At 28.7% G+C, this 15,035-nt stretch overlaps 1 protein-coding gene across 1 annotated transcript; it reads left to right on the plus strand.

The window, feature by feature from the left end:
* The first annotated feature begins 5,764 nt into the window (after positions 1-5,764).
* On the plus strand, positions 5,765-14,013 carry LOC142333271 (isatin hydrolase-like). The gene is made up of 3 exons (XM_075380283.1): positions 5,765-6,143; positions 8,664-8,879; positions 10,756-14,013. The coding sequence occupies exons 1-3, from the start codon at positions 5,765-5,767 to the stop codon at positions 11,151-11,153; spliced, it is 993 nt and encodes a 330-aa protein (XP_075236398.1). The 3' UTR covers positions 11,154-14,013.
* Positions 14,014-15,035: the final 1,022 nt, after the last annotated feature.

Consider the following 15,035-nt stretch of genomic DNA (forward strand, 5'->3'; position numbering starts at 1 on the left):
TCATGTACTTCAATCGGTGATTATTTAATACTGGTTTGTGGATTTTTGGGACAACTTCATCAGTTGCAGCGGTTTTTGGACATCTGAAGTGTTCATTATCTTCAATGGATGTATCACGGTTTAAATTCACAGTAGTTCCACCTTTTACCATCGAAGAATTCTTTACAGTGGAATCTAACTTTTTTTGTATGTCCATCTGGTTTAAACCTTTTAAAAAACTACGGTAATTTATAACTTAAATAGCATTTTTCAGAAAATGTCAAAATTTGTTTACTTTACTCGATTGCCACAAATAAGCAGGAAGACAGAAAAGTCTGAAACTTTGCAGCACACCATCTACAGACTCATACGTGACAATATCATAGTAATTTAGTCATGTGTGCACTATCTCTGTTCCAGGTCGAGAAATTGATACCCTTCAAACTGAATGTAAGTGGGATAGAAGTAATGCCAGTGCGAAAGGCAAAGTGCCTCGGCATCTGGTTGGATGATAGACGTTCCTTCCAGCTGCACATAGTCGAGATTGTGGATAAAGCAAGGAGGACAGCTGTGGTAGTCTCCAGACTGATATGCAGAAAAAAAAAAATTGGCAGACCCAGAACATCCAAGAGAAGGATCTTGGCATCAGTAGTGAGGTCAGTCACACTTTATGCAGTACTGGTTTAAGTCACTGACATTGAGAGAACTGCAAAGTCTTCAATGTTCGCTGATAGGAGTGGCATGAGCCTATCTTCCACCTCTTCCTGAGCTTTTTTCCTCATGATGGTAATGAGCATCTTGCTAATGATGTTCCAGTTTTGCCTCCACCAAATTTTCAGGTGTCAAAACAACAATAGTGGCGATCACCTCATGCCTCGCCTCTTCCCATCTGACACAGTGGAACACTGTATGCTCCACTGTGTCACTCTGTCCACAATACAAACAAGTGTCTGACCTCCTTCTTTTCCGCTCATAAAGATAATTATTAAAAAAACCATGGCCGGATCACACTTGGGTAATTTTAAATGTTAATACCTTCTCAACAGCCATGGCCCAATCTGCAAAATAAAACGCTTGGTTTACCTCCCCTTTGACGACCTGTCCCACCTAACCTGCCACTTTTCAAGAGTTTCCCTCTTCACTTGGTTCTTTGGCACACCCAACGATCTCACCACAACATCCTCTGCGACTACATCTAATGGCGGTAAAGCCGAAATCATCAAGACCGCCTCTGTCGAGACCGTCCTATACGCCCGGGAAACTCCAATCGCAAGCTGATTACACTAGAGTTTTAACCATCTCAACAGTTAATTAATCACTTCTCTAACTAACCTATAAGAATACCGTATTTTCCTAACCAATCACTAGTACAAATACCATTGACCGATCAAAAAGTCACTACTTCATACCAATTAAAACTGTAAAAGGAACTGACCAATTTTTCCTTGAAAAAATGTTACCTAAACCCACCGGGTTGGTCTACTGGTGAACGCGTCTTCCCAAATCAGCTGATCTGGAAGTCGAGAGTTCTAGCGTTCATGTCCTAGTAAAGAAATTTATTTTTACACGGATTTGAATACTAGATCGTGGATACCGGTGTTGTTAGATGGTTGGGTTTCAATTAACCATACATCTCAGGAATGGTCAAACTGAGGCTGTGCAAGACTACACTTCATTTACACTCATACATGTCATCCTCTGCAGTATTATCTGAAAGGTAATTTCTGGAGGTTAAACAGGAAAAAAAAGGTAATTTTTACCATTATCATTATATCTTTAAATATTCGAAAAATAATTTGAAAAATTCAAAACATCGGTATTATATTTCTATTCCCCATCTCTAAAATACCTTTCAGAAAGTTTTTTTTTTTAATTTTTCTACATTCACTATGTTCAATGTAAGAAATTAAAAAAGATCCACCAAAAAATGTAAAACTAATAAAAAGTTACCTAAGATTGTTTTTGGTGGGATGGGGTAAATTATGAAAAAATTTTATTGTAATATTTTTACTAAAAGCTTAATACTTAACTATTTTTAATATATTATAATAATAATATACAAATAAAATCCCCCATCCTTCTAGATAGTGGGGGCTCGCGTATAGGCAGTGTGGAACTGCAGCACCCCTATTTCCATTTGATATTATCGATAAAATTTAATATATAATGAATCTTTTTTTTCATTAATTCTTTCTTTATACTTGTACAATATATAATCCTTAAGCTTAATGTAAGTAGCCATCCCCAAGTTTATAAAAAAGATACAAAAATCTTTGTATGGAACTGTGCGCTTCACAGTTCCAGCTGTTTTGCGCATGTACTCAGGAAGCTGCTCGCAAGGCTCCGTGGGCAAGAGAGCAATGTCGCTCCCACAGTGCCGACCCTGGCTTGCTGGTGGAAAATAGTTTTTTTTACTCCGCGTGTGTATGGAAAGTTCCTTCTTCGTTCCCTTTTCTAGTTTTGTCGGTAGAAGGAATGTGAAAGCGGTTAGTTGTTTTTTTCAGTAGTGGTCAGAAGATGGCGGAAAGCAAGGGCTCTTTAATTGCCAAATCTGTCCAAAAACACGCTGGAAGGGCGAAAGAGAAGGTAATTAGTAAAAACGAATTATGTATTTGTTTCTGTATACATAGAAATTTAAAATAAGCACCACTGGGCTATAGTATTTTTAAGCGAACATTTTATCAAGCACAAGGTGCTTAAAAACCGTGTACCATATACTTGAATGTGATAAAGTGGTGAACTAGTGCTTCCAGCTATTCTATTTGATTAATTTTTCCCCGGTTCTTTTATTTTACAGAAAACTTAACCATGGCCTTGAAAAGGCCCTGAAAAAATTTCTGGAGCAGCACCCCTACTAATTTTAGCTACGAGGCGCCACTGCTCCTGAAAATACTCAACCCCAAATTTTACCTACAAATTGCCGCATATACAAGAAAAAGTCTCTGTACAGAATTTCATCAAAATCTGTTTACCCAGTCAATTTATTAAGTTTAAACACGCCAACACACATATATACGTACGTACGAATTTTAGTCCCTTTTATTTTTTTTTGGGGGGGGGGTCTCTGGATCATGAAACGTCTAGAAATGAAAAAATCTCATACCACATTTTTTGACTAATTAGCATACTTTCCTTCTTGCCGAATAGCTGTCTACAGCTATGATTCCAGGAAAGTGAAAAAGGAAAAGGTAGTTTTCGCAATTTGTAAGCTTTGAGTTTTTGCATAGTGGTCTCAGAAAATTGAGCTTTAGTACGATGAAGAAATTATTAAGATTTTTAAAATTCCTAAGTTCTATGTCGATTGGATTTAGGCGGGGTATAATAATCAGCATTATTTTTAAATATTTTTTTCCCTGATATCTCTAAAAAGCACGATGCCAGAAAAGGTGTGAAATTTCGCATAAGTATTTGGCTATATATATATATATATATATATATATATATATATATATATATATACTCCAGCTTCGGCCTGATTTTTCGATGCCACCAGAAAAAAAATATGGGTATCATGTGATACCCCCATATTTTTTTCACCTCTTTTGAATAACATTACATCAAATCGGGTCGACTTAGTCGAAGTAAAATTACTCTAATAAATAAGTATTAAGACCTAAAATACTTAGGAGACTGAATATGGTCCGTTCTTAAAGTATCAATTTTTTACTTCCTTGTACAAAGTAAAGTACTGTGATCGCGAAAAGTTCCGGTTTTTACATTACAACGGAAATATCCATTTTGACCCTGAATTCGTTTTTACTAGTTTCGGCGTGACGTCTGGTACGTATGTATGCATCTCGCAACGATTAGTCATAGGATGTTAAAATTTTGAAATTAGGTCTGTTGTAACATTTAGTTTTTAATCTCCCCTTTCGATTGCCATCGACTGGACCAAAAGTGTCCAAAAAAGTCCAAAATCAAAAAAATTTGAATTTTGGACTTTATCTTAACTTCAGTAATAAGCCCTCAGTGAAAGCTTTTTAACGGTATATCATAAGTGGTCCTTATTTTCATTGGTTCCAGAGTTATAACCAAATAAAATTTTAATTAATGAAATATTTGGATCTTACAAGGGTAAGCCATTTCGGTTCGAATCCGACTTCATCTCCTTTTTTTTTAATTTAAATATATTAATTTTTTTAATAATTATTTACCTCTGATTGTAAAAAAAAAATGTTTACAATAAATAATAATTCAACAATAACAATAAAAAAAATATATATGAAGAAAAATCAGATTTATTAATAAAATAAATTTTTATGTGCTTTTCATTTTATATGTATATGTATATATGTAATTTAATAGGCGTACAAGGAAGTCATGTGATGTCCACTTCAGATTTTTTCAACTTTAATTTTCAAGGTTGCAAATCTGACTGTATATAGTATTAGTGTAGACAAGATGAGAAATCTTTTTTAGGAACTCTTACGCAATTCTGCGCAAGAACACCAAATTTTTATTATTTTATTTTGCTTTCTTTTACCACGCTTAAACACATACCCACTCATCATGATCGTCAATGTAGGTAATGTTACCTTTTTTTTCCTGTTTAGCCTCCGATAATTGCTTTTCAGATAATACTTCAGAGGATGAATGAGGATAATATGTATGAGTGTAAATGATATGTATGAATGTCTTGTACAGTCTCAGATCGACCATTCCTGAGAAGTGTGGTTAATTGAAACCCAGCCAACAAGGAACACTGGTATCCACAAGCTAGTATTCAAATCCGTATAAAAGCAACTGCCTTTTCTAGGATTTGAACCTTAGAACTCTTGACTTCAAAAACAACTGGTTTGCTATGATGAGTTAACCACTTGACCAGCCTGGTGGGCTAATTCCAGAGGTCATTAGCTCATACAAGTGATAGTCCCTTTACATAATTTTTCTGTATTTATTTTATTCTTATTAAGATGCAATTTTTTTCATTTTCAATGTTTCCTTTTTAAGCAGCTTAGGCATATGCATACTTTAAATAAAAGTTTAAAAAGATAGAAATAATAGACCTAAAAGAGAGATATAATTATTTTTAAATTTTAACTTTTTGAAATAAGTACTAGAATGGTTTACAAATTGTTTGTAGATATTTTAGTCTAAACCTTTATGAAAAGTAAAAACGTTTACTTTTCATTTTTGTAATTTTTTTTTTTAATTCAAATTTTTTTAAAAGTTCATTCTATTTCATAGCAAAAAATTTAATAATAAAATTTACAATTGATTTACTGATGAAAAAAATTGATAAAATTGTACATAAATTTAATTTTAATTAAACAATCAATATTTAAAATGAAGATTAAAAAAAGGTTAGACTAAAAAACATAAATATTAATTATTATTTGATTTTCTGTAAAAAAAGAAACACATAAAAAAATTATTTATATCAGAAATGATAAATAAAGTCAAATATAGTTATGTAACTTCCTAAAAATATAATTAATAACAACGTAAGTCACTTTATATTTAGATTACATAATAACGCTTTTACAACTGCAGACAAAAGGACGTGATATGATTTCATATACAATAAAGTGAGTGTTATGAAGAACTAAATATGTTTCGATTAAAGGAATAAATTGAATGAATAGATAAATCCTGTTGTTTCTATATTACAAGAGTAGTGACACCCAAACATATATCATACCATAATGTTGTAATGTACTGGACAACAAACAAACAAGACATGTTGTTATATTTTCTATTTATTACGTTGATATGTTATAAATCATTATAATATGTGTAAGTTTACGTATTTATTTATTAAAAATAACACTAACGTCGATAAACCATGACGATGTTTATAATTAATATCATTTTATTTATTTCATTAATATTAAAATTAAAATGTGTGCCGGTAACATCAAAATATAATATGATAAAACATAAAAAAATTCATCAAAATTTTAATAAAATTGATGAACTAAAACAACAAATAATTATTATCGATATAGGTTATAGTTTTGATGAAAATAATATACAATGGGTTGGTAAATCGCCGTTTACAATAACTAAAACATATAATGGTACAAACAATTTTTTACCATTTTATACTTTTAACGATATAAAAATGTTTGATTATAGCGGTACACATCTTGATGCACCTTATCAATTTGATAAAAAAGGCTGGAAAGTTGCTGATATACCATTAAATAATTTGTTAGTTCCAGGTATGTATTTAAAAAAAGTTGTTTAAATTAATTATTGGTTTAACTAATATTTAAAGTAAAACATAAATTTTAACAATTTTTTTTTTTAAATTGATTACAGTTGAATGTATTTTTAAGTGGAATCTCTGAGTCTGAATTAACTTTCATTTTAAAAATTTATTTTGCCATTGAAAGAGCTTCATGTTTTTCCAGTGATGTGTATAGATTTAGTTTTTGAAGGTTTGGCTCATTATAAAAATAAAGATCAGAGAAATTGATTGCAGCCTCAGTATTGCTTGGAAATTGATCACAAAATTAATACATTACATTTTAAAAGATGTATGTAATAAACAGGAATTATATGGTTAGGAAATTTACTTTGTTGATAGCACTGAAGAAACATATTGCTAAACAATGACAGGACACCAGTATCTAAAAGCTTTTTTTTAATTTTAAGTAAATTTATTAAAAATATTTTTGTGAAAATTTTCATATATAAATGGGTTATTACCTACTACTTACTTACTACTTACCTACTATTTTTTTCATTGAAGGAGATATTCCTTTGATTGCTTTAATGTTTATGTTATGTATATCTCAAGATAAATTTTTATCAATAACCTTTACAAGAGCTGCTGAAGATTTCATTGGTTAACGTATTTCTAAGCTAAACTTTTCTTTTTTCAGAATTGTCTAAAATGACAAAGCTGTTTTTCATCTTATTTTAAAAAATACTAATTTTATACTGTTTTGTAAGTAATGTTTATTGTCAACTAACAATTTTTGTTAATGATTTAATAATTTATTTAATTTTTCCATGACAAGGATTTAAAATAATAAATACATAAACTGCTTGGAATCTCACAAATGGAAAGAATGAACACATTCAAAATGTACAGTAAACCTGTCGTAAATTCTAAACTTGCACAACTCTTCTTCATACCATGTTACATAAACTTTTAATAATTGGAACCATGTTGCACAGAATATTTTTCTTTATACAAAGAGACTATCAGGATAAAAACACAATAAAACATTTAATTGAAGCCAATGTACATAATAGCACACCTTTAGAAAAACTCCTATACAAATTTAAGAATGAAAAAAATTGAAAAACACAAACAACAAAAAGAAATTTACAATGCTCACTTTAATTAACAACCACGCAGAAAAAAATTCTCAAATTTCAAAAAAGTAGCAGCAGCATTGCAAGCAGAATCATTATTACAAATAACATACATGACCTCAAATAAACAGACAATTCTGATTTACCTAGGTAGATTTCAATAAAAAATCTCAGGTTTCTACAGTAACTTCTATATAGGATAAACAGGATGTAACTTTCATGATACAAAAAGTTGTTTATTTCATTACTAAATTTAACAAAGAATGATACTGAAACAAAAATACATGTACAAAAACAAGAACAATATGAAAATCCTGTATATAAACAATAAAGAACATAAATTGGATACACTTGTCTAATTCACAAACATATAAAAACAATTAAATAATATTCTACACACACACACACACACACACACACACACACACACACACACACACACACACACACACACACACACACACACACACACACACACACACACACACACACACACACACACACACACACACACACACACACACACACACACACACACACACACACACACACACACACACACACACACACACACACACACACACACACACACACACACACACACACACACACACACACACACACACACACACACACACACACAACATAAAAATTCAAACTTATTTATTTTCTTTAGAAATAACAGGTTAATTTTGAATTATATTTACATAATGGTTAATAAATGTAGATATAAAAAATGTTAAGCCAGATTCAAACTTAGGATCTTCTGGATGGAAGGCAGAAATGGTACCACTCCACCATGGAGGTTAATGGAGTAGTAATTTTTAAATATAATTATAGAACTTTTGAATTTTTCATAATTTAGGTGTCAAATAATTTTTCTAAATAATACAAGTCACGTGAAGTACACGAGACAGTTTGAAAAAATACAAATTTAGACAACGATTCTTATTTCTTTGTCTGAAACTAAATAAATAAAGTATTAAATAAAAATAAATGAAAAGCGATTTTTAAAAATGTTTGTATGATCTACAGTAAGAGTTCTATAATAACATATGCAAGGAAAATAAATACAATTTTTTTTTTTTTTAATTTAACTCTTTTTAAATACTTGGAAATGAAATTTTCTAAATTATTAAAAATTTGTACCACTTATTCCTTTTTCTGTTTTGTATCTATTTACTAGTCATTTCTGCTATTTCAGAATAGTATTTTGATATGACAAATAATAAAAAAAAACTATAGTCATATTTAAAAACGATAGAGACAGTTTACTACCTCAGTCACTAAAATAAAAGGCTTTCAGAAACATAGTGATGAAAGCAGTTAAAAAATATATAAATTTAATTTTTTTTCTTCTCTTTTTTTATTAAAATAAAAGTAATAATATTTTTTTCTATTTTTATTGTTTAAAGGATGTTTATTGGATATGAGAAATGAAACAACAAATAATCCAGAATTTTTATTAAAACCGGAGCATATAATTGAATGGGAAAATGAATATGGTCCTATACCAAATAACAGCGTGTTACTTATTAATTTTGGATGGTCTTCTCGTTGGTATAATAAAAATTCATATCTTGGATTAATGAATGATGGAACTAGATGCCATTTTCCTGGCATATCAAAAGGTAAGCAGAAATTAAAAATAAATAAATAAAATTTATAACTGAGAAAAAGGATAATCTTCTAAAATCATTTAGTATATTTATTTATTCTATTTTCAAGTAACTACAATGAACTGCCCAGTTATATCCACTAATGAGAGATGATTTTTTTTTAACATGTAAAGAATGTTAAGCTCATTTAACTGACAGATATGAACTGAGGACTGACAATCAATCCTCCATTCAATCATGGAGGTCAGCCAAGTGGAGCTCCACTAATGTAATTATTTTGGTAATATCAAAAATTATAGTCATTAACAGGTGCTCTCTACCATAAAGCATCCAAGAAGGACTATACTTTTTTCAATTGGATATTTATTCACTGTCACAGTCCCACTAAAACTTTTTTCTATTTGAAAGCTGTAACATAGTTAAGAGTGAATTATTTTTTTCAAATATTAACATGTTTAAAAATCATTGTTGCGTGTAATTTAGTAATATTAACTTGTAACCAATAATAATAAATCAAAAATCTGGATTTTTTTTAGTATTTCATTTAATATTAAAAGAATTTAAACACATTTACATAAGTTACAGGTGTAGTTGTATGCATATGCTATATGATTTTATTCAATCATAAGTTTAATAATTCAAACATTTTATAATGTAATTTAACAGTTCCTACTAATAATAACTTTTTAAGTATGAATAACCCAAATGTTGGTCCAAAATTATCATCGCAAATCATTTATTTAACAGCTGATTTTCAAAGTTAGGATTCTTAAGTTCAAATCCTAGTAAAGGATTTTTTCTTTTCCTGTTTAGCTTCCATGGCGCAAGTGGTATCATCTCGGCCTTTCATCCAGAAGTCCTAGCTTCGAATCCTGGTCAGGCTTGGCATTTTTACATGCTACAAAAATTGTCATGAATGACAATTTTCCTTCATCCTCTGAAGTAATACCTAACGGTGGTCCTGAAGGTTTAAAAAAAAATCCTAGTAAAAGGAAATTACTTTTACATGGATTTGAACACTAGACTGTGGATGCTAGTTTTTAAATTACCAAACCATTTAAAACAATCTTACCACCAATTTATTTAAAATCTAATTAAAAAATTTTCTTATAATAAATAAAATTACTCTGTTGATGAGTTATTAAACAATAGTAATTATTTTTTTGTTTTTAAATCCTGAATTTTCTGTTACATAAACATGTAATGTGTAAATAAAAAAATGTACTTAAATAATTTTCATTAACATTACTTCATTTTTATTAATGTAAGGTTATTTAATTTGTTTTATATTTTTAATAATTAATATGGATTTTAATCACATTTATTTTTTTATCTTATAATTAGTTGTGTATTCTGTGATAGTATGGTTTCCCTTGATGCGTCCAGGTAAATCCTAGAGCGATCCTTTTTTATCTATAGATCAGCATATCTATCCATTCTCAATGTGATATACATAATGTATTATTGTGTACCATTCAAAATAAAAGATGTATTTATTTAACAATGCTTCTAGAAATTCTACTGAAGACAATGCTGTTAATTAATTTCAAAAGGACTTTTGGTCCAAAATGCCATGCCTAACCGGAATTCTAACTCGGGGCCTTTCATCCGGAGGTCCCGGGTTCAAATCCTGTTCAGGCATGGCATTTCTACACGTTACTTGTTATTCATCTCATCCTCTGAAGAAATACCTAATGGTGATCCTGGAGGTTAAAAAAAATAAAAGAAAAAATGGACCTTAATTTGGAAGTGAGTCATCATAATTAAAAAAAAAAATTAAATAAATAAATATATTGTTTATTATTGTTTGTGTTATGTCATTCAGCTATCTGTTGCTGGTAGGTAAATTATTTTGTACTAGTAATAATTATACATTTCTTAATTGCAGAGGCAGCAGAATGGATAATAAAGACTGAAAAAATTGTTGGTGTTGGAGTAGATACAGCATCAGTTGATGCTGGTGCAACAGCAGATTTTGAAGTGCATCAAATTTTATCTTCAGCCAACATATATAACATTGAAAATGTTAATTTAAATAATGATATAGAATTGCCAGCACAAGGGTTTAATTTAATAGTAATGCCAATGAAAATAACTGAAGGAAGTGGTGCACCATGTCGTATTATAGCAATATTATCAAAAAACAACAATAAAAGCGATGATAATAATAGTAGTAATAGTAATAGGAGTTACAATGTTTTTAGTAATGCTAATAGAGAACAAATATTTGTTCCAGTTCTATTCATAGTGTTACTGATTAGCTGGAACAGAAACAAAAAATATTAATCATATTTATTTTGAATGTACCTTATCATTTTTAATTGAACTTTTTAATTGGAAAAAAAGATTAGATTAAAACTATTTACAAAATTTAATTTAGATAACTATTAAAATTATTAAAAAATGATCAAAGAACACTCAGGACAAAGCATACATAAGAAAATTAATAAAAAAGATATTACAAAAATTCCTATTTTTGTGGCAGACTGGTAGTCTTTTATCCAGAGGTTCTGGGTTTGAATCCTGGTTAGGCATGGCATTTTTCTTCTTTGAAAGCTTCCTTGTAAGCTTTTGTAGTGAATTAATTCATCAGTCAAAAAATAAAAAATAGATAAAAAAATAATTAATAATAAATTTCTTTCCAAAAAGGAATTTTACTTCCAGTTTCATCTTAAAAGTGTTACAGGTAGTTTTGAACGGCAAACTAGTTAAATTTAGAAATAAAAATTATAATTAATGAATATTATTTTTAATTTTTACTTTGTGGGCTGTATTACATAGCCAAAGAATATGTATTTATACTGTGTAGTGTACATTTATCTAAAGAAATACATTTCCGTATAAAACATTTACTTGTCAGGTCAAATTTTACATCACAGCTTTTGGAGATCTTGACATTTCATGATCTTCCTCTAACCAAAAACACAATTTTATCATTGAAAAATTTCAGAAGGATGTATGTGTATGTAAATATAAATATGTACATTTGCTAGCCTGTTTTTTGTATATCTGGATCAGATGGGCAAATTTAGATGAAATTTGGCACAATAATTTCTGGAAGTGGGGCATTTATGCCTTTTAACTTTAGCCATAATTGTTCAAGGGTATAGGCAGCTAGGGCAAAAAACACTTTTTTTTGTCATAACTGGACTTAATGTTATTCTTGTACTAATTAGATGATTTAGTTACGCATTTGTGCAGTTTTGTTCAAGGGTGGGGGATAATAAGCCTGATTTCTTTTTTTTTGGTATATTTAGATTGGATTCAATTTTTTATGAAATTATCTGCTATGATTTTTAAATATGAGTCTTTGATGCCATTTTATTTTGGTTACAATCGGGTAAGGAAGTAATTAGTTCCATACCTCAAAATTTTACTCAAGAATTTAATATATATTTTTTTACATATTTCTTTACTTGCAACTAACATATTTTAATGTTTCGCTTAAAGTCCCTTCTAAGTAATAGTTAGTTGAGGGTAAAGCCCTTGACTTGTTGAGTTTTTTCATTTATTTATTTAATTTTTTTCATAAATACTTTTTCCTCAGTGATGGCCATTAAATTTTATACTTTAAGTAAAATTGTTTTTTTGAACATACTTTCTTCCTTATTTTAAAAATTATGTAGCATTGCTCTTTATTTGTATTTACATTTCTTTGCATGCTTTTTGGTTTCAGAATTTATATTATTTCTTAATTTATGCTTTTCAGTTAATTATTAAATATAACTTATCAGGAAAATGAATAACTAAATAAAATATTTAAAAAAAAATCATGATTTATAGTTTCTTACTACTGTTCTGTTAAAAGGCATTCTAGCACAGACAATTTCTTATAACATTTTGAACTCATTTGGAATAATTATTAGTTACATATACTATTACCTGAAGAAATTCATATATTAGAAATGCTTTTAAGTAACAAATCAGTTTCATCCAAAATGATAAATTTTTCAGAATAAAAATAAGGGGAACAAATTTTTTTTATCAACCAAGTCTATCACTTACCATTTACTCATTATTTTTTTATTTGTTTTAGAGATTCAATTCATTTGTTAGTAATTAATCAGTTTCAGAACTAATAACTCTGATTCAACTTCATTTTATTTTTAAATAAGATAACCTCTGTGTTACATTGGCAATATTTCTCTTTTGATAAACTTTCATAGCATCTGATAAACCATTTTGTCCTTCATTAAATGTAACCTCACATATTCAATTAAATTCTTCAACAGTAAAAATAATTATGTTTTTATCAATATTCCGCACTAAATAAAATGTTATTTCACTCAATCTGTGAAGAATTATGAACAGATAAAATGTTTTTTTTTTTTTGTAGGTTAGAAAGGGTTTGTTGATTCAAAGGATAAATTACATTTAATGTTCATTCATCAATAGTCCATCATCATACATATACTTTAACTTAACATTGATAGAATAAAAAAATTGCCTTACTATTATTTATACTGGTATTCAAATTAGATAGCAATATTACACAGGTAAAATTTTATCACATGATTTCACAATGTAAATAAAATATTAATGGAAAATTTTGTGCTGCAGTTTTTTTGGCTATTTAAGTTTAATTAAAAAATTCTCAACTGATTACTCAGCAATTTTTTTAAGATTTAATACTGTAGATTAAAACTTAAAAATAATAAATAAATTGTTTTATTCTAATTAGTACATTATATCCATCATTTAACTGACTGGTAGATGTGTATACTGTTAAAAAAAGGAATTCCCACAGCATTCCCTGACTGTTAAAATCTTGATCAGAGGAGTGTCACGATATCCAGAATTAATTATAACATAAAAAATAGTTGTATTTAAAGTCCATATTAATTATTTAAAACATAAATACAATAATGTAATAGAGAGTTAAATGTGTAAAAATGTAAATAAATTAAATAATTAAAAAAGTAAATAATGATTCATAAGGCATAATGAAAATGATTTAAGCATATATTTATGTACATATTAAATAAAGGTAAACAGATTTTTTGCAGTTAGCTATAATTACTATTAATAATACTAGATAGGCATTTTGAAAATTTATTTTTATCATTCAGTAGTGCATTGGTAATTTTCTTGTATATTTAAAAAGATTATTTGTATATTTTTTAGAATTAAATATTTTTGTATTTTTGTATTCACTATCCAAAATAAAAGTGAAAATTAAATATAAGCATTTGCTAAGAATTATGGATGATTTATATTCATTTAATTTTATTTTGTTCATAAAAAAATTACAAAAAAATTATTTATGTCCTTACCGTTTCATATTCATCTGGGACAATCTGAGTTAAAATTTCAGTTAAGCTTGGGATTTTGTCACATGTTACAAAATTCACTTTGTATCATTAATCAAAAAAAGAAGTTAGGTTAGTTGTTATTGGATGCAGACCTATAATTATCAGAAGGAGAAAAAAACAAGTATTCATGATATTTTGAATAATAATTCTATTTGTTGAAATATCAATAAATAAGAAAAAATTAGTCTCAGCCACAAAAAAAATTATGTAAATTTATAAAATAAACCAAGAATGAAAAAATAGTCAATAAAAACTTGAACTAAAAAAAATGATGAGCTTTATTAAAAGTTAGACAAACTATCAAACATAGAACATAGAACATTAGAAATGCAGACTTGCCTTCTACAAACACTTGACGAGATTGGATGAAAACAGACTAACCAAGGAAATCTTTTTCCAAGGAAACAACAGAAAGAGCAAGCAGTTCAAACAAATCAAAAAAATTTAAAAGAAGCAAAAATAAAAACACACAAAATCACAGACATAGACACTTTCATACAAAAACTTAAAACAAGTGAAGGATTCTAGAAGAAAAGAACAGACTGGACCGAGTAAAGGCAAGAACACTAATGCGAAATGAAAAAGTACTGGGAACAAAAGAAAAGAGATGTCAATAAGTGAAAACATTTATCATGGTCCTACAGAAATCGATGTCAATTATAAAAAAAAATTAAAAAACACATTACTATTTATGAGCTAATTTATCTTTAGCAGGAGTTCTAGCTGAATAGTTTATAATTCATAGATACTTTTTCATGTCGTATAATTCCAGGGATGGGTGAAGGTGTAAGGTGTAGACTTCTGAGTGTGATCCTAAACAACTATAAAATTTCTAGAGGAAAATTAGATTTATTGC

This window comes from Lycorma delicatula, chromosome 12, assembly GCF_047948215.1.
Source record: "Lycorma delicatula isolate Av1 chromosome 12, ASM4794821v1, whole genome shotgun sequence".
NCBI lineage: Eukaryota > Metazoa > Arthropoda > Insecta > Hemiptera > Fulgoridae > Lycorma > Lycorma delicatula.

Excerpts from the sequence above, each read along its gene's own strand:
- LOC142333271 (XM_075380283.1), top strand. The coding sequence starts at position 5,765 with ATGACGATGTTTATAATTAATATCATTTTATTTATTTCATTAATATTA. Across the intron at positions 6,144-8,663 it reads AAATAATTTGTTAGTTCCAG|GATGTTTATTGGATATGAGA; the intron begins GTATGTATTTAA and ends TATTGTTTAAAG. Across the intron at positions 8,880-10,755 it reads TTTTCCTGGCATATCAAAAG|AGGCAGCAGAATGGATAATA; the intron begins GTAAGCAGAAAT and ends TCTTAATTGCAG.